The 22,261-nt window shown below is 40.0% G+C and overlaps 3 protein-coding genes across 4 annotated transcripts; 1 reads left to right on the plus strand and 2 right to left on the minus strand.

The window, feature by feature from the left end:
* Positions 1–498: 498 nt before the first annotated feature.
* On the minus strand, positions 499–5,430 carry LOC100493742 (serine/threonine-protein kinase N1-like). The gene is made up of 13 exons (XM_031900637.1): positions 5,254–5,430; positions 5,074–5,141; positions 4,732–4,807; positions 4,559–4,650; positions 4,178–4,354; positions 4,020–4,082; positions 3,780–3,856; positions 3,429–3,571; positions 2,961–3,068; positions 2,756–2,836; positions 1,477–2,568; positions 1,319–1,380; positions 499–780 (listed from the first exon to the last, which is right to left on the minus strand). The coding sequence occupies exons 1-11, from the start codon at positions 5,410–5,412 to the stop codon at positions 2,401–2,403; spliced, it is 1,212 nt and encodes a 403-aa protein (XP_031756497.1). The 5' UTR covers positions 5,413–5,430; the 3' UTR covers positions 499–780; positions 1,319–1,380; positions 1,477–2,400.
* Positions 5,431–10,199: 4,769 nt separating this feature from the next.
* On the minus strand, positions 10,200–16,427 carry polr2g (polymerase (RNA) II (DNA directed) polypeptide G; the record flags this gene model as incomplete). Its single annotated transcript, NM_001017065.3, is given in 8 exon segments — positions 10,200–10,392; positions 11,662–11,695; positions 12,310–12,381; positions 12,877–12,942; positions 13,419–13,469; positions 14,216–14,375; positions 14,854–14,963; positions 16,148–16,427. Coding segments are annotated over 8 exon segments (519 nt in total). The 3' UTR covers positions 10,200–10,378.
* Positions 16,297–20,045, plus strand: zbtb3 (zinc finger and BTB domain containing 3). 2 transcript variants are annotated; one of them, NM_001123436.1, is given in 2 exon segments: positions 16,297–16,578; positions 16,954–19,526. In NM_001123436.1, a coding segment is annotated over 1 exon segment (2,130 nt). In that variant the 5' UTR covers positions 16,297–16,578; positions 16,954–16,955; the 3' UTR covers positions 19,086–19,526.
* The last annotated feature ends 2,216 nt before the right edge of the window (positions 20,046–22,261 follow it).

The following is a 22,261-nucleotide window of genomic DNA, read 5'->3' on the forward strand; positions in this document are numbered from 1 at the left end:
CTATTCATATGTTTAATGCTGAAAATGGAGGCATAAAAACAGTGTATATAGTTCCCCAGCAAATTGTCACACCTCCACTGAGAGTACATTTTCTCTATGCTCTATGCCCTGGGCTCAATATTAAAATCACTCAACTAACATATCAGGGCAGGGGTTAATCTTTTTAGGAAATGAATTTCTTTTTCCTTTTTTTTGACTTCCACCTTCACCCACTGCACGTCTGCTGGACTCTGAGCTGCAGTGTAGCATCTTGGCTTCTCCCCTCTGTGTCAGTCCGTGCCGATACTTTGGCCCCTCTGTGTTGCCTTGTTATTGGGAGATGAACATTATTAATAAAATCTCATTTATGAGCAACCCATATGCAGGCGCTAAGCCACGAATCCATAGCAACAGGCAAACAAGACACATCAGTCGCTTATTGCTTCTCTCTGACTCCCATTGGCCAATGACCGATGCCAATATTTCCATCCAAGATCTTTAATCAACACACAGATGATATTCTTGAAAAGCAAGATTTTTTTATTTGTATTTTAATATACATAAAGTGAGCAGAACAAACAAGTTATGTATGAAATGGTGCCTATTAGGGGAGGAAAAGTGGGTGGGGGTTTGCAGGTGGGGTACAGGCTTCTTTCTTCACACAGACTCCGATGAGTGTTTGGTACAATGTTCATTATACAATCTATGATCTTCATCGCGGAATAAGATTTCTTTTGACTGTTGCAACTCTCTGTCTCACATCTGTGTCTCACATCTCTCTCTCACATCTGTGTCTCATATCTAAGAAACAGAATCAAAGAAGGATTTAAATCTAAAGGGCAACTAAAGTGCTGGTATAAGGAGCCTGATAATTAAATTGAAATTTTAGGTGATTTAATGATATATTTTATAAAGCAAATTAACCAGTTGCTGCTACAGGGCAGGGGGAAATAGTGTGCAAAGACCAAATCTAACAAATTAGGAATGCTCACTGCCCCCGACAGTGAGAGCCCCATATTTAGTATAACATCTACATTACTAATCTCCATTGGTTAACTGTGCCAATAAATTTAACTTAACTACTTATATACTGAATTTACAGATATATTAAACTAAAATAAAAAACCTGTTAAATATCAATCTGCCACTTCTTCAGAACAAAATGATACCACACGTGTATGGATGCAACTAAAGTCACACCCACCAAACACCCTAAAACTGGGGCAATAGCCAAATTTGGGGCAGTGCTCTAGGTGCACTCCTAGCAGATTTTCAGTCTAAACATCCCCCTTACTTGTAAAATACCCCCACAAACTATATATTCCTTGAAAGTGCACACCTGCAGCTATTTGGAGATGCCATTCCATGCAGAATTGTGGACGCAGTTCTCTGTGCTTTGGCCTGAAAAAAAGAAAAAATAAATTTCAATTTCTCCCCAAAATGGCAATAACTGGAGAAAAAAAATGCCCAATTTATCCCCAAATATATTTTACTTACGTTTATCTGTTTAGTGGAGCATCTTTTGACCCTTTAGTTTCATCTGTACTTCACTGCTCTGAAAGGTGAGTATTTGAGATGCCAACTATAAAGCTTGTGGCATTTGCTAAAGAGGTGACGCCAAGTCTAATCATGCTCGCTGTTCGTGTAGGCATTCGGCTTTTTGCAGCTGTGGCGCTAGGCAGCTAAGAACAAAATATTTACTGCCCAGAAATAAAGGTAGCCTCAGTACTTTGTCAGTTCAATCAAGTTCCCTGTTTCTCTCCAAGCATCTCAGCTATGCCTTCAGCACAGTACTATTTACTATCCATAATAAATAAAAAGGCTACAAATATTATATAGTATTGAAATGCAAACTGGCCCAATCTATTGCTTTCTTTTTACAACTGCAAACAAAAAATCGAGCAAAAATCACTTTAAAAAAAACTAGTAAAATCTAAAATGTTTCCTAGAAATACAGATAACAATGGCAGCTTATGAGGCATTAGTGAAAAAATAACTTTGTGGCATCAGAAGGAGAGATGAAATCATCAGTAGGTAAGATGAATTATCATGATCATCACACACCACAAATTTTTAGGGGCCCTGTGTGTTAACTAATACCTCAATTGGCTGCAACCCAGTGCTATCCATAACCTAAGGAACATTTTAGGCAAAGAAAATCCCTAACTAACTAAATACACTGTTTCTTACCTTGCCACTAGATCTTACTTGCCTTTTATACAGGTAAGGTTTTAGAATATTCTACAAAGTGTGAGAAAACTATTCCTACATTAGCCTACTCAGCCAGAGATTACTGAGGTGGGACACCTGAGCATCACTTTATATGAATGGACTTCTTATATGGATATGGACTGGCCCTCCACCCTCCCCATCTATTCCGTCTACTTATCAGATGTTCATTCAGCGGTAACTGATGTTCTTTCAGAATCCTCTGAATGCCTCTTGCAGCTCTGATGGAATCCTTACAGCAGGCGGTGTCAGTGCTGGAGCTTGGCATTCAGGGTTCTCGCGGCTCTCCAGGTGGTCTTCGTTGCCCAGTACATATGGAGCTGTTATTCTTCGCTGTAACAGATGGTCCCAGTCCATATCCTAAAAGACAGGTGATATTTCACAATGAGTATCTGGTCCAAAAACTAGAATAGCTGGAAAAAGAAATTATAATGCATTACGAGGCTACGGAAAAGTAAAGCTGAAATTACATTAAACATGAAGAATTTATCAATATTCATTAGTGCTTTTCTGTCTGTAAATCAAAATAAATAGAATAGAAACTTACTCTAAAGAAGGGGTGCTCTTTAATCATTTCAGCCCCGGCGTCACCCGAACCGAGGCGAAATTCCGGATCTTTCTCTAACAGCTACAAAAAGAAATCAAACATTTTTGTTAAGTCATTAATGTTTTTAATTCTTATTCTTAAGTCTATTTTATTATTCTACTGGGAAAGTATCTACCCAGGAAATACAAGCAATTTTCCAACTTACTTCTTGTATTAGAGTACAGGCATCCTCTGATAGGTCTTCCGGTAATATGATGTCATCATAGAGGATGCTATTCATTTGCTCGACTGGATCCTTGTTGTTGAATGGTAACTGAGAAAGTGAATAATTATTCCTTTAGTGAAACAACTAAAAGATTTGTTGCAATACCAACTTAGTGCAGGCTCTGTACTGAACTACATCTCTCATGTGCAGCTGGTCATACAGATACCATTTCTTAGCACAGCACCATGGGGGTATTTCTTATATAAATCATAAAGGGAAGCCAAACATACTAATGTTCATGATATATAATTTCTGAGAGTATAGGTAGTTATGCTTGTAAATATGAAGATTATAATAAGTGTAATACTTATATATTAATCATATTATTTCACTATGTTTAGTCACATTATAAAACACCAATGGCAATGATTCCCCAATGAAAGTTGATAATATAGGAATTGTGCTTACCTCATACAGGAGCATAACATAAATGGTAATTCCTAGGGCCCACCAGTCAACGGCCATGCCGTATCCATGTTTCAAATAGATCTCCGGGGCCATGTATGTTCTTGTGCCGCACATGGTGTTAGTGCGGTCGCTGTATCCAAATCCTTAAACACAAGAAACACTGTGAGGAAACTGCAGATCTGGGGCCCTAATGTAAAGTAATGAGGGACTTTCCTTAACTGCTTCCTTTCAAACTACACACCCACTCAGATCTGTTTATGCCACTAATATATAACACTATATCTAAATATAACAATACCTAATAATCTGATCTTATCCCCTGTATGCCCCAGAATTATAAGCAACACTTACTGTCTTTGCTGAGGCCGAAGTCTACGATCTTAAGGTAGCCATCCCGGTCCAACAGCAAATTCTCCAGCTTCAGATCTCTGAATTAAAACCAAGTCAATAGTTTAGTAGTTATACATATATAATCCTTATAATAACATCAAGCAAATTATTACAGTGCTACAAGATAGATTAGCAGTGTTCTTAGTAGTGTTACCAGCTCCATCTGGAAATAAAGATGATTTTAGTGTTATTAATGCTTACCTATGGACAATGCCAAGGTGGTGTAATGCCTCCAGGCCAAGGACAACGCATGCGGTGTAAAACCTGAATAGAGAAAATATAAAATTCAGTTACTTTATTTTTTTTTTTATATATAAGCTGATATGTGCGAGAATTAAGGTGATTCCCATTCTACTTACATGACGTCAGGTTCTTCTAGTTCCACTGATCTTATAAAGTCACACATGTCCCCTCCAGGTAGATATTCCATGACGTAGAACAGGTGTGACGCCGTCTGGAAGGTTCCATGTAATGACACTAGGAACGGGTGGTTAGCAGAACTCACCCTCTGGAGGATTTCCTTCTCATGGAAGACACTATGGGGAGTCATCCCATTATCACCATATCCTTATGAACAGACACAGGGCAATACAGCAGATAATAACCAAATGCAAATGATTTAAAGGAATGTGAGGTAAAACATATACTAAATATAAAAAGAGAAAACTGTCCTACGTATAAATCTGAAAATAACAAGAAAAGATGACACAGATATGGCTAGTATTAATCTAGTCACTGACCTGTCCAAGTTGCCCCTTTTCAAAACTTGTTCTTTTTTTAGGGCCTTGATGGCATATAGCACTTCGGTGTTCTTGTGCTCGGCTAGGAATACCTGGAGTCAGAAGACAGAAAGTTTAATCACTCTGGGTAAATCAGTAGTAACTAAAACCTAACTGTGCAATGAGTCGCTCACCTTCCCAAATCCTCCTTCTCCCAACACTTGACCCAGGTTGAATTGATCAAGTGAGGGAGATCCGGGCTCAACAGGGCTGAAAAATAAATTAAAGAAAATGTAATATATGTTTTGTTCATGTTTACAGACAAGAATAATCTAATATACAGTTTATTTGGTGACTTTTTATAGCATCCAATCACCAGAGGGTATTGGCCAGTTACTGATCTTACCCTCTAATGAAAAGGGAACTATAATAGAATTAAGCTTTACAAAGTGCAAATTAGGCAATATTAATATTTTGATATATAAGCAACTTACAATTCTAAACCAAAACAACAGAATATGCCCCAAATCAGATACCTGGTAGATGGTCCTTCTGCGCCCTGTATTTTATTGGCAACATCTGAGCCAAATTCAGAGATGTTGAGCTGCAAACAAAGGACAAATTAATATTATGCACAGATTAAACATTGCATGAATTTCATACGTGCAGCACTGAGAAGCAAAGAATAAAGAATAATATCTGTAGAATCTACTTACTTCTGATGGAAGACTGGAAGAGGTGGAATTATCATCTTCCATTGGCTCAGACTCTTCCTCCTGATTGGGAACAATGTGTCCGCTGTTATTGGACATGCCAGCATCACAATCAGGAGCTTCTGAAACGGAAGCAGAAATGGAACAATATAGTCTCAACATGATGATACACAGTTTATTATAATATTACAATATTAGGCCTACACTTTATAAAAAGTATAAATACTCTCCTATTTAAATATATAAGTATCCTATTGGAACGAAAGATAAATGTCCATACAATTCACATAAATGCACTAAGAATAATATTATTAACCATTAATTAATTAATTAATTAAATTCATAAATTTCAAGAAGTCAGTGTATCATCCAACTTACCCAATAAAAATGACATCGCTGGTGGCTCGTATGGTGGTACATATTTATTTGCTTTCACGCAAATCTTCACCAGGGCCTCTGAAGTATTAACTATCCCAGGGACCTCCACCTTGGCATCCTACAGAGGTAAAGCATAGTAAGAATCCACAATTATAAGCGCGTGTGTGTTTGTATATATTTCACACCCATACAATGTACTTACGAATGAAGGCCAGATGAAATTGGTGGGGCTGGCTGTATCCCTGGGGATAGTCTCTGCTGGCTCGGAGCCCTCAGGCTCATGAAGAGGAATGGCCCCTCCGATGTTGTGGGAAGAGCCAGGGTCCTCTTCATACCCAGCAGGAAGTGGAGATTCTACAAGAATAAAAACACCACATATATAATTATTATCTAGCAGTGGGGTCCTTATCAGAACTGAAATTGGTTTCCCAGATGTGCAACTCTAATTAAAATGTGCCTTTTAGTATTGATCACACTTACCTAGGAACGATGGCTGTGCCAGGTGGTCGGGCAGCTCTAAGGTGGCAGTAAACTCCACCAGAGAGTCACGCACATCGTTGATCTCTACGATCTCCACAAAAGCATTTTCATGCTTGACTGATAGAATTACGTTCTGTGGAAGGAAAAAAATTAAGTTATAATTATAATACACTCCCCCACCAGTTAAGATGATTGTTTCTCATATATTAATTGTGGTAAAAAATATTCTGCCATTATACTGCAAAATCCAGGGGATGAAAAAATGTATTTTGTGGCCATTAATTAAGGATGAAAGTGCCAATTGCGTAGGATTTGGTGTATCAGTACAGTGTGTGTGTAATTAGCTGTCTCATATATGTACGTAGAGCTCCATGGCCAGTGCCGCCATATTTTTTATCCCAGGTAAATAGGCAAAAGGAAATGTGAGCAGCCTTACCTCGACTTTACTCTTCTTGCAACCCATCACTGTATCTCCTGTAATAGAGAAGAGAGATTGGTTTCTTTCACAGCTAATATGGAAGCAAAATAAAGGCTGTAGAACATGGACATGGCGTGACCATAGCGTCCCTTTAAATTCTCCTAAATGCTTGACCTATCACATACTAGTGTGTGTTTAGCCAGTATTGGAATAGGCCTCCTAGGGCCCAGTGGGGAAACCAAATATCCATAGCTCACACTCAAATATTAGCTATAAATACTGCTAAATGTTGTGAGCTATGCAGAAAATAAGAAAGGGCTGATGGGAATTGTTCTTGGCTGAAGCCCACTTGGAGCTGCTCTTATACTGAGGCCGGTCCAACCATCTCTATTGTGTGGGGTCCAGAAAGGGCATTGGCTGACTATAATATGTAAATATGAAGATTATAATAAGTGTAATATTTATATATTAATCATATTATTTCACTATGTTTACATTATAAAACACCAATGGCAATGATTCTGCAGCTGTTACTAAACTACATATATATGATCTTTAGTATTCACTTATAGTGGGGGATCACCATTGTCCAACAGAGTTTGGAAGTGGGCTAGACACCCCCCTAAATGACTAAAGAATCTGGCACTGCCAATTCAAAAGGACAAACAGACACAACTAATCAAAGTGATAATGACAGATCCCTACACTTTTGTGTTGATATGTTTTAATATTTACATCCATGAAGCTGCTGCCCAACTGCCATTAACTGCCATCCTGGCTCTTTAGCACTGTCAGTGGCACAGGGAATGTGCAGAAATCTCTGCCTGCTGCTAAATAAATAATGCTACAACATGTGCAATTCCTCCCTATTCATAAATGATAACCATAAAGCTGTAATATTTAGCTGAAAAATGTACTTACACAGAGAGCAGGCAAGGAGCTGTGATCTCTAGCTATAAAGCTGAGAATCTGACAGGAGGCAGCCAATCACCTGAGGGTAAAGCAGGCTTAGGGATGGGACAATGCAACTGACTGGTTGAAGACATTGTTTACATCAGTGTTACCCCAAAACCATGTGTCACAGCTGCAGCAGCCAGGCATAGGTTTAGTAATAAACAGTTGGGTTTGTGCCAGGAAAGCTTTTATTGTGATCCACATACATCCCTATAACATCCATAATAACTGTAGTCACACCAAGCCCAGATATATCCCATGCTCCTCTATTTGTAGGAGAAGCCAAAGGGAAACTGTTGATATGGTGTAAAAGTACCAATGACATAACTTTAGATTTTAAAACTACGGTAAGATTTATTGCTTTCCATTAGGGCTCCCAGAATCCCCAAATAGACTTCTGCTGCAAGCTGAACATTTCTGCCTCTGCACAGTCACAGACACAGAGATCCAAAGCAAAATATTTACTCCTCAGTGTTAATACCTAAATAAGTGCAAGAAAATGCCTTGTGTGTAGTGTTCATTAACTTAACCCTAAGACTTGCAACCTCCCACTATAATTGAATACTAAAGATCATATAATTATATATATATATATATATATATATATATATATATATATATATATATATAATAAAAAAATAATATAACTATAATAAAAAAAAATGACTTAAATTCAATCCTCTTTTAAAATGTTCCCTGGCTACAATGAGTGTGATTAACAAGAACCTCCTCAACTAATACAGCTTGTACATTGCACTACTGAGATGTTTGTTGCCTTATTTACTATTCCAACATGGAGATAATGAGACATCAATTAAATCTGATCAGGTTTACTAGAGGGGTGGGCACACATAGGTCCATTAAAGAGTTCTGGTAGCCCTCCTTGACTCCCAGCAATCTATATGTAATAAAGTGTGCTGTAATGGCTACAACCTAAAAGTAAATATAATAAGGGCCTACCATACAGCTTGTTTTTGTGGAAGCAGCATGCATTAAACAGATACTGCCATTCCATGCCACTAAATGCTGCTATGCTTTCAGGGGGTAGGCCACAAGCAACTACCAATCAGTGCAGGTATCAGAATTTCTGTGCCCATAAGCCACTGACCCACCAGATCTTAGCAGCCTTGAGTAGTATCTGGCTCCGCTCCCCCACCCCTTTATTCATTGAATGAGGAAATGCGTGCTACTCTTCAATAACCAGTGCCAATAGGAAAGCATGATGTACTGAGGGTTTGTGCTGCACTGCCCAGAGCTTAACATAAGGCTTATTTAGGGAACGGATTATCTCCCCCCCATCACTGCCACACTGCCCCTATGTCTGCCACAGGGGATACAAATACATAATGTAATGGTAAAGCATCACAGCCCCAATATATGTGAAGCAAATGGGATACATTTTCCTTAGTCCTTGATAAACTACTTCCCCCTGTCACAACTTGGAGAGATTGGTGCATGTCTGCCACTGCCTTGGTTCTTTACAGTGTAATTATGTTCTTTATTGCCAGTCGCTCATAACATAATAGTTTCCCATAAAAACATTTAGTAGTTTCTGGGCCCTGCAGGAATCCAGTGACCAAATTGGCCAGTATTCTTTTTGCCTTAAAATTTACTCAACCCGGTTAAGAGCTGATATACTTGCCTATATGGATATCTCTTCCGTGAGGTTGAGAAATTCATGTTTTTTAAATATGTATACTTTCCTATAAAAATCATTCCTGAATTGGAATTATTTTGGTAATTTATACCACTTTTGATCCTTGGTTTGTGGGTGGTTAAGCTCTCGCATGGGGCATTAAAAAAAAAACTAAATAATAATAAGCAAGCAGGCTCTATTAGCTCATAGCTCTGGTGGGGGAAACAGTGTTTAGAAGTTCCCTTTAGGGCCGTGGCAGATGGGGAGATTAGTCGCCACGCGGTGGGATGGCATACGCGGCACCAAAATCGCCAAAGTTTCCTCTCAAGGCAACTTCGATGATTTTGGCAAATCGGCGCGCTACGTATGCCATCCCACTGGCGATTTACATTCTAGCTGGTGGGATGGCATTTCAGGGAGATTAGTCGCCCGCGACAAATCTCCTTTGTCGCGGGCGACTAATCTCCCCGTCTTTCACAGCCCTTAAGGTCAACAACCAGGCCTGCTTACATGTAAACATGTTTCTCATGTAGTTGCAATGCTGATGATCAATGCCCATCCCTGGTACATAATCTCATTAGGGTAGGGGCATCTTTTATGAAACCTGTGCTAAAACATCCAGACACAAATAAGTTTATAGGGAATCAGCATTGGGCGAACACAGCAAACCAAAGCCAAGTGCTACACAAGAAATGAACACAGGATAAAGGCTTTGGGTACCAAGCTCAAGGAGTTGGAAGCAGACCCTCATAGGAGTGCTATTTAATGATTATGTTAATTCAGGGCCACAGTTTGATATACGTGAGCTGTCTACTTATTGTACAGCGCTGCGGAATATGTTGGCGCTTTATAAATAAATGTTAATGTAATGTAATGTAAATAGTGTGTGCTGAAGTGGGCTGCTTTATTAAGTGATGATGTGTAACTGATGTCCTATCCTAAACCTTCTTTGAATTAGACTCCCAACCTTCCCCGACAGCCACATTCAATGCACTACACCTTTAGAATGGCCATGATGCGAGCAGAGTTTGGTTTTCACCCAGCTCTATTTGTTTAGTCAGTGCCAGGAATATACAAGGGGCATGTTTTGTAACATTTTATTAAAACAAATTGGAAATTATGTACATAGGGGTAAGAGAGCACAGCCCATGGACCTGCACCATAAAATGATCCCTTTTCCTACTGTGTGCCAGGCACCAAAAGCACAATGGATGCCCAGACAGCACATCACATCTTCCTTCAGAGACAGGGGGTGGTACACATCAGCTCACCAGACCTGCAGCAAAAGAAACATTGAATTAGGGAGTGAAACCAATATGCTGATCTGTTCGCTACAGCCTTAAATATAAAATGAAAAACATTTCCATAGTTCTGGAATAATTTGAGCAGGATCCGTGTTTACCCCATCTCACTGTAACTGGCCTTCTGGCTTCTAGAAGCATCTAGGGAGCAACTATGCATAGCACCACATCTCAACCTAATCATGACCAAGCTGTCCCCCACCCTGCAGCCAATTTTGCATGCATCTAAAATGCATGGTGCCAAGGCTAGAGTGCAGTGTTTATAGCACAGAGGGTGACAGCCAACACCTGCTACCTGTTGCCTTACTTGCTGTCTCCAGGTAGCACAATTCCCACACATTATAATTAAAAGTTGACACCAACAGTTTCATTTAAAGGGGTAGTTCACCTTTAAATTAACTTTTAGCAGTGTGTAGAGAGCGATATTCTAAGATAATTTGCAATTGGTCTTCATTTCTTATTATTTGTGGCTTTTGAACTATTGGATGTTTTGTTAAGCAGCTCTCCATTTTAGAATTTTAGCAGCTGGTTGATAGGGTGCAACTTTCCCTAGCGACCAGGCAGTGGTTTGCAAGAGACAGGAATATAAAGAGGCGAGGACCTGAATAGAAAGACAATTAATAACAACTAACAATAACAATAAAATCACAGCCTAGCAAAGCAATATTTTTTTTTTGGTTGCTGGGGTCAGTGACCCCCAATTGAAAGCTAAGATGAGTCAAGATAATCAGCAAATAATTAAAAAGCTATAAAGAAAAAAAAAAATGAAGACCAAATGAAAAGTTGCTTAAAATCCTATAACATACTAAATGTTAACTTAAAGGCAAACCACCCCTTTAACTGCAAAAGTGCAAAGCTAACTAGGAAAATCTGGGAAAAATAATACTATCGAATGTGAGAAATATAAATTTTGGAATAGTCTAAATCCACAGCTCAAACTAAGTAAATGCAAATGACTAACCAAATATGACTTTTAGCTTGCGAACATTTATTTCCAGGTGTTGTGTCCAGCGTTGGTATACGTACTCTAAGCACAGACATAGCACTATATAGAGGTTTTAAGAAAAGCCATATTTTTCCCTTCTATTAAGTGTTACTATATAGCACTGACCACCTGGCTATGTCCCCAATCACCCCACACCAAGTCCCAACTAAAGTTATGCCCGCCCTGGCTTCTTTAAGGGTGAATGTCAACATTCTAATGTGAAAGGCAATCAACGTCACTGAGCTCAAATGGTACTCACCAAGATAATCATCCATTAGAGAGCCAATCGCAAACTGTAAGAAAACAGATAATCAGCCTATATTTACTACCAAGTATATCACAGATGTTTGTATTTGTAGCTCTGCCATCCCTCACAAACAGTGTAAGACAATGCTGAAAACACACAATTACATTAGAATATAGCACACATGCATTGAAAGACCTGCAAATCTATACTCTGCAAGGTTGGCATTTACCACTGCAAGGATATGTTATAGATTAATGGGGTTATGTAAAGAGAGGCAGGAGCAGTAACCATAGCAACCAGTCAGATTGCTTTTAAACAGGTGATGAGTAAATGCTAACATCTTATTTGTTGCTATGGGCTATTTCTACTGGGCAAACTTAGTGCCTTTATTAAAATGAGGGTATGGGTCTTCTGTAGAGAAGGCAAGAGAGCTAAACACTGGTTAAAAGGAAAGACAGCCCTTGGTTTCAGCCCTTTCCATTAGAGAGAGCCTCCGGGCCTTGGCAAAAAAAAAGTGTATGTTATTGTTAGATCAGGACATCTAAACTGCTGCCCTCCTGTATCTAGAGACAGCAGGGCTTCCCCAATTTTCCCAAGTTAGGGGCCCAGCACCAATACATTGCCTGGAACCCGCACCCCTAACTCTTACAGTGTACTCACTATGTCATTTTTGTCCACTCTGGTCCCAACAATTTTGAGCCGGATCTCATCATCCTGTTGAATGACAACATCCTATGAAAGAAATGGAATATTAATTATGGACACTGCTTTTTAAAAACTCTGCTTAACACAGGGGAATACAATATAAATCACGTGACTGGATGCAGTCTATAAGCACTCTTGGGCACTGTCCCTTTTGCTACTATCTGAATTTGTGGGTGCTTTTCATCAGGAATCTAGGCAAGTGATCTAAAAAAAGATGATATATACATACTAAGGCTCAAATATAAATACAAGTAGTACAACCTTCTGATTCTGGCATCAGGAGAGGGAGCAGAGGGTTATGGAATGAAATGACAAGTAATGGATAAAGTCACATAAGGATCCAAACAAATTTGAACAGTTTTCGCAAAAGTCTGCCAAATCCAAAGTGTTCAGCTGATCCAAATCCAGATGCATCCCAAGTAATGGAGTAAGGACTGTGAGATGGCAACACGTGTCCCTAACTAAAACATAAAGTTACAAAACTCTAGCCAATAACATTCATATCACAATGTTTTAAATTACCTCATCTACGGTCTTATAACATGGTGGATTGGAATTTGGGTCAAATTCCATCTCAGATGGGATTGACTAAGAAAAAGAAACAATGTTAGATTAGAAAAATAATAAAAAAACATACATCACTAGCAACAGATCTACTGATGGGCTGATGATCACTTTTACACTAGGTAGGTACAAAGAGAAGCGCCCAATGCCATTGCTGATATTTCAAGTAAAAGACTTTTAAAATGAAGCATCTCTCCAAATAGCAGTGACCTATTTAAGGGTAATGGCAGACAGGGCAATTCAGGATGTACATACACCCAAGTGATTACCAGTTTGGGAATAGATGACAAAAAAACTCCTTATAACCCAAATTTCTATGACCTGTCACCTGGAGCAGCGGGTAAACACAAGGGTCAGACTACTGCCACTTAAAACGTTTATTGCCACACTTTTGAGCGACAATAGCATGACCCATGTCCACTGCAACAGAGTAACAAAGCACCCTGAATCACGCTTGCGGTCACAATAGTAGACAATATAACCAAGTAAAAATAACTCACATGTCTTGATATGAAGCAGGACATTGGACCAATTTCAGTGAATAATCCAACCTGCAGGGACCAAGCAAATAAGAGGTTAAGTGCATTGAGTATCCCTGAATCATTCATTCATTCAGGCCAACCTACATCCCTGCTGCTGATCCACCACAAATATTAGCATCCTAATTCATGAAATCTGCAGGCAAAGCAAAAGCGAATGGCGACATGGTACTGCTATTTGCTGTTCAAGGAACAGTAACACCAAAAAAATGAATGTGTTTTAAAGTAATTAAAATATAATGTACTGTTTCCCTGCACTAGTATCACTAATCTGTTTTCTTCAGAAAGACTGCTCTAGTTTATATAGACAAGTTGCTGTGTATCAATGGAGGCAATTGAAATAGGGATAAATGGCATGGGGTAACAGTTAGGCAATGTAGAACACCTTTATATGCTAGAGAGCTTATATGCTATCTGCTATGTAAGCTAAGCCTTTTCTCCTTTGAATGGCTGCCCCATGGCTACACAGCAGCTTATTTATATATTAATATAACTATAGTAGCTTTCCTGAAGCAAACACACCAGACTTACCAGTGCAGGACAACAGCACATTATATTTTAAGTACTTTAATTTAGTGTTACTCTTCCTTTAATGTTTCAACAAATGCTACTGGGACAGAAAAGTTGTGTAAAATTCCAGTCTACATTACCAACTTCTAGTTTCCCCTCGGCATGATGCGATTTTAGTTTACAGCAGCAGGAGGACGCTCTCCTAATTTAAATTAATAGACTGTATGACTGCTTTGTGCTGCTCTCACCTTATTAACCTGGGTCACCACGGCATCTACCACCTCACCCTTGAAAGGACGGAAGACAATGGCCTTGTACTTGACGGGATAAAGCACAAACCCTCTCCCTGGCTGAATCACCCCAGCACCAATGTTATCGATTGTGGTCACTGCAATCACAAAACCATACCTGTGAAGAGACGAAAAGGAACATTAAAAATGCATTTATGAAACACGCAGAGTTTCACTATCACTGTGGCCCCCCTGCCTTCCCACAGCCCCTCATTGCAGACCAGTGCTACAGCTCCTTTCCCAAATGGCTCAGTCATTGGCATCAGGCTTGGATGTCAGACCAAAGTCCTGATAGGTGTAGGATAAATGTAATAATGCCCCCGAACTGTCAGAGTCTGGCCCACCCTTTAAGTGCAACATCAACTACTGAGACATTGTGGAAAAAGCTGTGTTAGAGAACAACACAGGCCCATAAAGGGGTTCTGCATGGTGGCAGGCGAAAACAAGTTTGCAGGGAGACAACAGATAATTTATGGGGCTAATAGCGCCACTCAGCAGTACAATGGCACTAATGTGCAGGAGAAAACATACAACTGTTCTAGTGCATATAAATACAGTGTATACATGCAAAACTACTTACATACATATGTACTTACTTGCCAGTACATGTTCCCTCTACCTCAGTGAAGAGTTTCTGTTTGACAGTGTTGAGAAGGTTAGGGCCAAAATATCTAGGGTGCAGAAGAATTTCATGTTCCAATGAGATCTGAGGATTAAAAAAAAAACAAGAAGAAAATGGCATCACATGACTGTGGCCTAACTGGCTGATATAGACACTGATCGGACCATTCCAATGTTGTCCTCTTCGATATCAATTGCTATTAGCTAATTACCAATAGCTATTACTAATAATCCACTAGCTACACCAAAACTTTAGTACTTTAGTGACTATATTATAGTCTGGCCCTCGAGCATGTACTATAGTGAACTGGCCAACTACAGGAAAACAGTTTGACTTATAATATCCCTATATTTTAGAATAGGGGGTACTTAAAAGGGCTGTGGAGTTGGTAGATAAATTCTCCGACTCCGACTCCTCAGTTTCTGATACTTCCGACTCCGACTCCTCTGTTTTTAATATGCTAATGTATTTTATACATTCATTGAAGGAAAGGAAGGAGACATACATGTCATTTAACTACAGAACTACTGGCTCTGCATTGGGCTTTATTCTTATAGCAGAGAAGTAATTAATTATGACTGTTTGTGAATTGGGACATTTAAACTTGCTTTATTTTAATTTTTTTTATTCCCATTTAAATTTAGTAGGAGTCGGTTCATTTCTTGCCGACTCCGACTCCAGGTACCCAAAATTGCCTCCGACTCCTCGACTCCGATTTCACAGCCCTGGTACTTAATTCACTATATAATACACAAAAGCCATGAATATCCTGTAAGTTATATCCTTATAACTGGTGCTTAGTGATGTTATTTCCGTCACACGACTCACACGTGTATTATAATAAATAGAAGGATATTAGAAGTCACCCAGGAGTTCCATCACTCTGCCTTTGGCCTCTTGCTTTAATATGGTCAAGGAAGTCCTAGGTGACTTATAATAGCCTTATATTTTACAACAGGGGGTACTTTAGTCACTACATTATAGTCTGGCCTTCGAGAATGTACTATAGTGAACTGGCCAAGCACATAAAACAGTTTGCTCTATGGTCCAAAAAGGCATATAAGGAGGATCCAGGAGGCCAGGCCAGTGCCTCAGGAACATACAACAGCTGTACCCGACCTAGTAACCCGCAGGTAAAGGGCTTCACAGAAAACAAGCAACACTTACAAAATGATGCAATAAGTCACATAGGATTCTGTACACTTACATAAACACTTACCGCCTGTGATAATTCATGCCCAAAGCAATAAAACAGACACTGGACTTACATGGTAGAACATTCCGTGGCCCCGCAGTCACTTTCTTTGCTGCACGATGTACCCAATATGCTCTATTCCGGGAACAATAAAGCTCGTTTAAAAGGCGGCGCGATTGTATGTCCCCGCTTGTTGGCGTCACACAACAGGAAATGACGTGAGGCAGCGATGTGTGGCAGAACCGGCTCGGCTCCGGGTAATCCGAGGATTCGGTGTGTAATGTAGTGTACTGTAATGTAGAGAATCGAGAGGAACCGAGCTGCGGAACTGAACACCCACCTAGAGGCTACCGGGGATCCCGCTGTCTAGTACGTTGCGCATTGGCTACAACCACTGTCCACAACCAACTCTACAGGCCAACCAGAGCATTGGGGACGGGCCGGAGAGAAAGTGACCAATAGGCTGGCGGCAAGGGCGTGGTTTTCGTGATTTGCTTTGTGCAGGTAAAGAGGATGTCTGGATCACGTGACCGAAAATGAAATGCTGTATTTTAGTTGAAATGTTGACATTGTGAAGCTGATGTCGCAGTGTGTATATAATATACCCTATTGCTATTGACATTTCTTTTAATTAACCAAGAGAGGACTGAGGCTGGAGGTGAAGTAGTTTGCCTGTATCTGAAACAGAGGTGGGAACAACTATTGTATTTTTAACTTCTATTTATTAAGTGGACAGATAAATTTAATATCATTTGTCATCATCTACAATACTCCATTATTGCAAATATTACAGATATGACTTGCATAATTTGAAAGACTAGAGTGTTTGACTGCTTGCTCTGTAAATGTAATGCTGTTTTTCTCTCTTTACTGTTTCAGTCATGGAGTTTCCAGATCACAGTCGCCGTATCCTGCACAGTTTACGTGACCAGCAGTTGCAAGGTTTTCTGTGCGATTGCCAAGTGATAGTTGGTACTGCCCACTTTCTGGCTCACCGCTCTGTCCTGGCCTCTTGCAGCCCCTTTTTTCACATGTCATGCAGGGAGCATCCAGATACACGGGACCTCACCCTAAATAGCCAGATTGTTACAGCACCAGCATTTTCTCTGCTTCTTAATTTTATGTACTGTGGCCGACTCAGCTTCCAGGAGGCACCAGCTGAGGATGTTCTGGCAGCCGCCAGCTACCTTCACATGGATGAGGTTGTTAGGGTCTGCAAAAAGAGGTTGCAGGGCCGAGCACCAGCAGAAGCAGACAGCACACGACGAGAAGAGGAGAGTTCCACGGCCTACCATTTAGCAGAAAGTGAAGATGTAAAGATGGGACAACACGGTATGGAGTGTGGGCAGAGTGGAACAAGGAATCTGAGATGCCAAGGTGAAGAAGCAGAAGGAAGTGAGCAGAAAGTACCAGGAAATGTAGTGTTCCAGATGCAGGAAGGAGCAGGGAGTTCTAGGTTCCACAGACAAGAGGCTGTAGGGACAGGACAGAGAGTGGCAGGGAGTTTAAGTTATCAGGCCCAAGAGCTGTCAGGAAATGGGCAGAGAATAGCAGTGAGTTCCAGGACGGAGTCATTTACAATGGTAGAAGGTGGACAAGAAGTGGCAGGAAGTTCTGGGTTTGATATACAGGAGGGAACAGGCAGTGGACATTCAGTTGTAGGTAGTGCAAGAGGCCATGGGCAGCAATTAACAGTAAGTCATCAGGAGGTGGCAGGGACCTCAAGGTTTGAGGTACAAAAAAGAACAGAGAATGAGCAGCCAGTCCCAGAGAGTATAAAATATCAACAGCAGGATGCTCCACAAAGTACAGTCACACCACCCACTCACAGATATCCTACAGAAAACCAGGATACTTGTGCCAATGCACAGGCAGCACCCTCTAGAAACTCTCCAAAGAGGCAAGAACCAGCAGGAAGCACACAGGGCCCGATGGGAGGTTCTAGGTATTCTCTTCAGTCTCAAGAATCTGTACACATTAACAACCAAGTGCTGTCATTGCCTAGATTGTCTCTGGAAAATCAGACAGAAGCAGGGACAACTTTGTCCGTTTCAGGGAGCTTCAGATATTCCATGCAAACATCAGAGCCCACTGTTAGCACAATGGCAACACCAGGAACGTCCAGGTACTGTGTACAGAGTCCACAGTTTGCAGGGAATACAACAGTGCAACCCGGTACGTCTAGAATATCCTTGCAGACACAAGAACCAACTGGTAGCATGCAGTTGGCTCCAGCTCGCCCCAGATACACTTCTCAAGTTCAGGAGCCTACAGGCAGCATTAGTACAGCCCCAGGCCTTTCCAGATACTTTTTACAAAGCTCTGAGTCAGCTGGCACCACACAGGCAGTAGCAGGTACATCCAGATATTCCTTGCCAACCTCTGGTTCTCTTGCTGAAAAGCAGAGAGAAGAGGGTGATTGTGCCAAGTCAGAGCTGGCAGTGACCACCACAACACAGCCTGGTATGGAGACTGCAGCTGCTTCAAGCCCATGCAGCTCCACTGGTAGTGAAGTGCACCCAGCATCAGGTGTTACAGTGAAGGTAGAGGCCATTGTGATATCTGACGAGGAATGTGAACGAGGACCTGGCTCTTTTAAACGGCATGATTTTGAGGAGGAGGAAGGAGAGGAGGAATCTAGCTACTTGCCTTATCACATGATTGCAGTTCCAGGTGGACATCATCCTGGTTACGGAACCCTCCTGCCACAATCCATCCACGCAGAGACCATGTATTTACAGGATTTTGAAGGACATCCTGGTTTTCCCCTATTCCCAGAGGATGTTCCCACCTGCAAAACATGCGGCAAAACGTTTTCTTGCTCCTACACACTCAGACGACATGCCACTGTACATACCAGAGAACGTCCCTATGAGTGCCGTTATTGTTTACGCAGCTACACCCAAAGCGGGGACTTATACAGGCACATCCGTAAGGCACATAGCCAGCTTGAACCAAGTCTCAAGAAACCAAAGGGGGAAATGGAGCCAGCACCCCCAAACTTGCCTTGAAGACTGTATAAGGCTTGGCATCTTCAACTATAAATGGTAACTGGGCACATGGGGATGGCTTCTGTTCAATGAAACAAGCCCTGAATATGGCCATTTGAGAGATAATAACCTTCAGACTGTATGTCAGATACAAGCATATTTGACTATTGTAATTTATTCATTATGTTTTTCTTTGCACAAATGTTTTGTTCCCAATGTTACAAATCATTACAGAAGAAGGAATGCCATTTCATTTCATTGAGATTACAAACAGGAGTCTTTTTTGTTGGTCTCTAGTTTTTATAAAAATGGGTGCTGCTGGCTCCCTGAAGCACCATATAAATCTTTGGGATGGTAAGCAGAAGTATACAGTCAGTAGTATGACTGTGTGTCTTTAAGCTGTGTCTCATAAGGAGTAGATTGAGAGTTACACATTTAAATAAATGATGGCATAGAATATTCTAGATATTTGTTACATTATTCTAACACCGTAAACTAAGAGCACTATTATATTCTTTATACAAATAGGCTGTGTGGTTGTTTCTGTTTAGCTCCTGGTGGCAATTTTCTTTCCGTTTCTTAGATTTTTGAGGGTTGTGAGATGTACTGGTCATGGCTTTCAGCTAAGGTCTGACAGATTACAGTGTCACATGGAATACACATTGAAAAAATTCCACCCTCAAAACTTAAAAGAACAGAAAGAAGGCCATCTCCATGCTGAGCTAAAAGATTCATACAGTTTTGACTTAACTGCACAACCGAGGAGTCCAGTTCTTTATATTATCAGTATCACTTTACCGTAATCGTGTTCAAACCGTGGCTCTCCAGATGTTGCTTGGTTACAACGTCCAGCATTGCTCAATAAACAAAGGAAGTTTTATGGATGCTGGGAGTTCTAGTCCAACAAGAGCTGCAGGTTGGACATTTTGTTCAATTTGTATTCTGTGCTAAACTGTTATATACAATCCTGGCCTTTTGATAGTCTGTGGTATGTTTCTTTACTGTTGCACTTAAAATGGGTGTTTTGCCTTAAAATTAACTTTTAGTATGATGGAGACAGTTTCCAGTTGGTCTTTTTTTATTCTCTTCTGGTTGTTAAATTATTTGCCCTCCAGCAATGGACACTGACAATCAGAAAGATCTATGATGAGACTAGCTATTTCTAGCTATACTTTTATAATATCACTTATCTTTTATACTTTGTCCTACTCATTTTCCTTTCTGCCTTTCAAGGGATGTGGGACCTAACTAAATAAAATACAGAAGAAAGACCAATAATACAGTGTCTTAAAATACCACTGGCTGCATCATATTAAAATATACTATATGTTCATTTTGGGATGGACTGCCCCTCTAAATCAGCTGTTTAAGGCTTGTGTCACTGGGAGTTAGTTAACACAATAATTGGTACCTATATATATTTATAATGCTCCACAGGGCAACTATGATGACACTCAGCCCTGTAGCAGAACAAGTAATAACGAGAATATAAAGGAGTCCCTGTATCTTAAAGGAACAGTAACACCAAAAAATGAAAGTGTATAAAAGTAACTAAAATATAATGTGCTGCTGCCCTGCACTGGTAAAAGTTGTGTGTTTACTTCAGAAAGTCTACTATAATTTATATAAATAAGCTGCTATGTAGCCATGGAGGCAGCCATTCAAAGGAGAAAAGGCACAGGCACATAGCAGATAACAGATAAAAGACTATTGTATTCTCCAGAACTTATCTGTTATCTGCTATGTAACCTGTGCCTTTTCTCCTTTTTTCCAGCTTGAATGGCTGCCCCTGGGGCTACACAGCAGCTTATTATATAAATTATAGTAGTGTTACTGCAGCAAACACACCAGTTTTACCAGTGCAGGGCAACAGTGCATTATATTTTTATTACTTTAAAGCTCTTTCATTTTTTGGTGTTACTGTTCCTTTAATAGATGTTGAGTATTAGTTGATGAGTTACGCCCTCTGATTTTTTTTGGAGAGCAGGAAATGCATAACACCACTTTAAAAGGGTGGTTCCCCTTTAAGACAACTATTTCTGAATTATAGAATAACTTTGCAGTTGATTTTCATTATTTATTTTTCAAGGTTTTTGAATTATTTACCTTCTTCTTTAGACTCTTTCCAGCTTTTAAATATATGTCACTGACCCCTGCAGCCAAAATATATTGTTTTATGAGGCTACAATTTAATTGTTACATCTCATCATATGCAGGCACTCTCCTATTCATATTGCTATATCTCATTCACACCACTGCCTGGTTGCTGGGGTAATTAAGACCCTAGCAACCAGATAGCTGCTAAAATACCAAACTGGAGAGTTGTTAAAGAAAAAGCTAAGTAACTGAAATACCATAAAAATAAAGACCCAATTGCATATTGTCTCAGAATAGTAATGTCTACATCACACTAAAAGGTATTTGAAAGGTGAACTACCCCTTTAAAAGAAAAGTAAGGCCTGAAACAAATAAGGCAAGAAATTGTAATTTGTCTTTTGAATTTACTATACCAGCTCAAAGGTTCAGTGGCCCATTCTATCAAAGTTGTTCTTGACAGCACCCTATCGTTCTGATCTTGTTAGGCTATTGTTTTAGTGTCTGCAACACCCCACAAGGTGCTATAGAGCAGCTAAACTTAAAAGAGGAGTAAAAGTATAATCACTTACCTCAGTGATCCCCAACCAGTGGTTTGTGAGCAACATGTAGTTATATATGAATATCTGATTGGGGGCAAGCTTTGGTTGAATAAATACAAGATTTGCTACCAAATAAAGCCCCCTGTAAGCTGATAGTGTGCATAGAGGCTCCCTAATAGCCAATCTTAGCCCTTATTTGGCTCCTCCATGAATTTTTATCATCCTTGTGTTGCTCTCCAAGTCTTTTTACATTTGACTGTGGCTCATGAGTAAGAAAAGTTGGTGATCCCCAACTTTCCTGATAATCTGGTGGAACTCAGAATAAAAAAAAAGCTTTTATTGCTGTACTGCACATGCTCCTGCCCAGGCCCAAATAAAGAAGCCCTAAATATTTGAATTAGCCCAATATTGCCCTTTAGGTGGACAAATTATACCTTTACTTCTCCTTTAAAAAAGGGCTGTAGTTTAATAATCTTTAATAAATTCAATAAGCCTTTCATTTATGTTAGGTTTGGCAAATTACTTTCTCTCTATACATTATGAGATTGTCCCTAAACGAAG

This window comes from Xenopus tropicalis, chromosome 4, assembly GCF_000004195.4.
Source record: "Xenopus tropicalis strain Nigerian chromosome 4, UCB_Xtro_10.0, whole genome shotgun sequence".
Taxonomy (NCBI): domain Eukaryota; kingdom Metazoa; phylum Chordata; class Amphibia; order Anura; family Pipidae; genus Xenopus; species Xenopus tropicalis.

Excerpts from the sequence above, each read along its gene's own strand:
- LOC100493742 (XM_031900637.1), bottom strand. The coding sequence starts at position 5,412 with ATGTTGAGACTATATTGTTCCATTTCTGCTTCCGTTTCAGAAGCTCCT. Across the intron at positions 5,142-5,253 it reads CTTCCAGTCTTCCATCAGAA|CTCAACATCTCTGAATTTGG; the intron begins GTAAGTAGATTC and ends CTTTGTTTGCAG. Across the intron at positions 4,651-4,731 it reads GAGAAGGAGGATTTGGGAAG|GTATTCCTAGCCGAGCACAA; the intron begins GTGAGCGACTCA and ends TTCTGACTCCAG.
- zbtb3 (XM_012960581.3), top strand. The coding sequence starts at position 16,956 with ATGGAGTTTCCAGATCACAGTCGCCGTATCCTGCACAGTTTACGTGAC.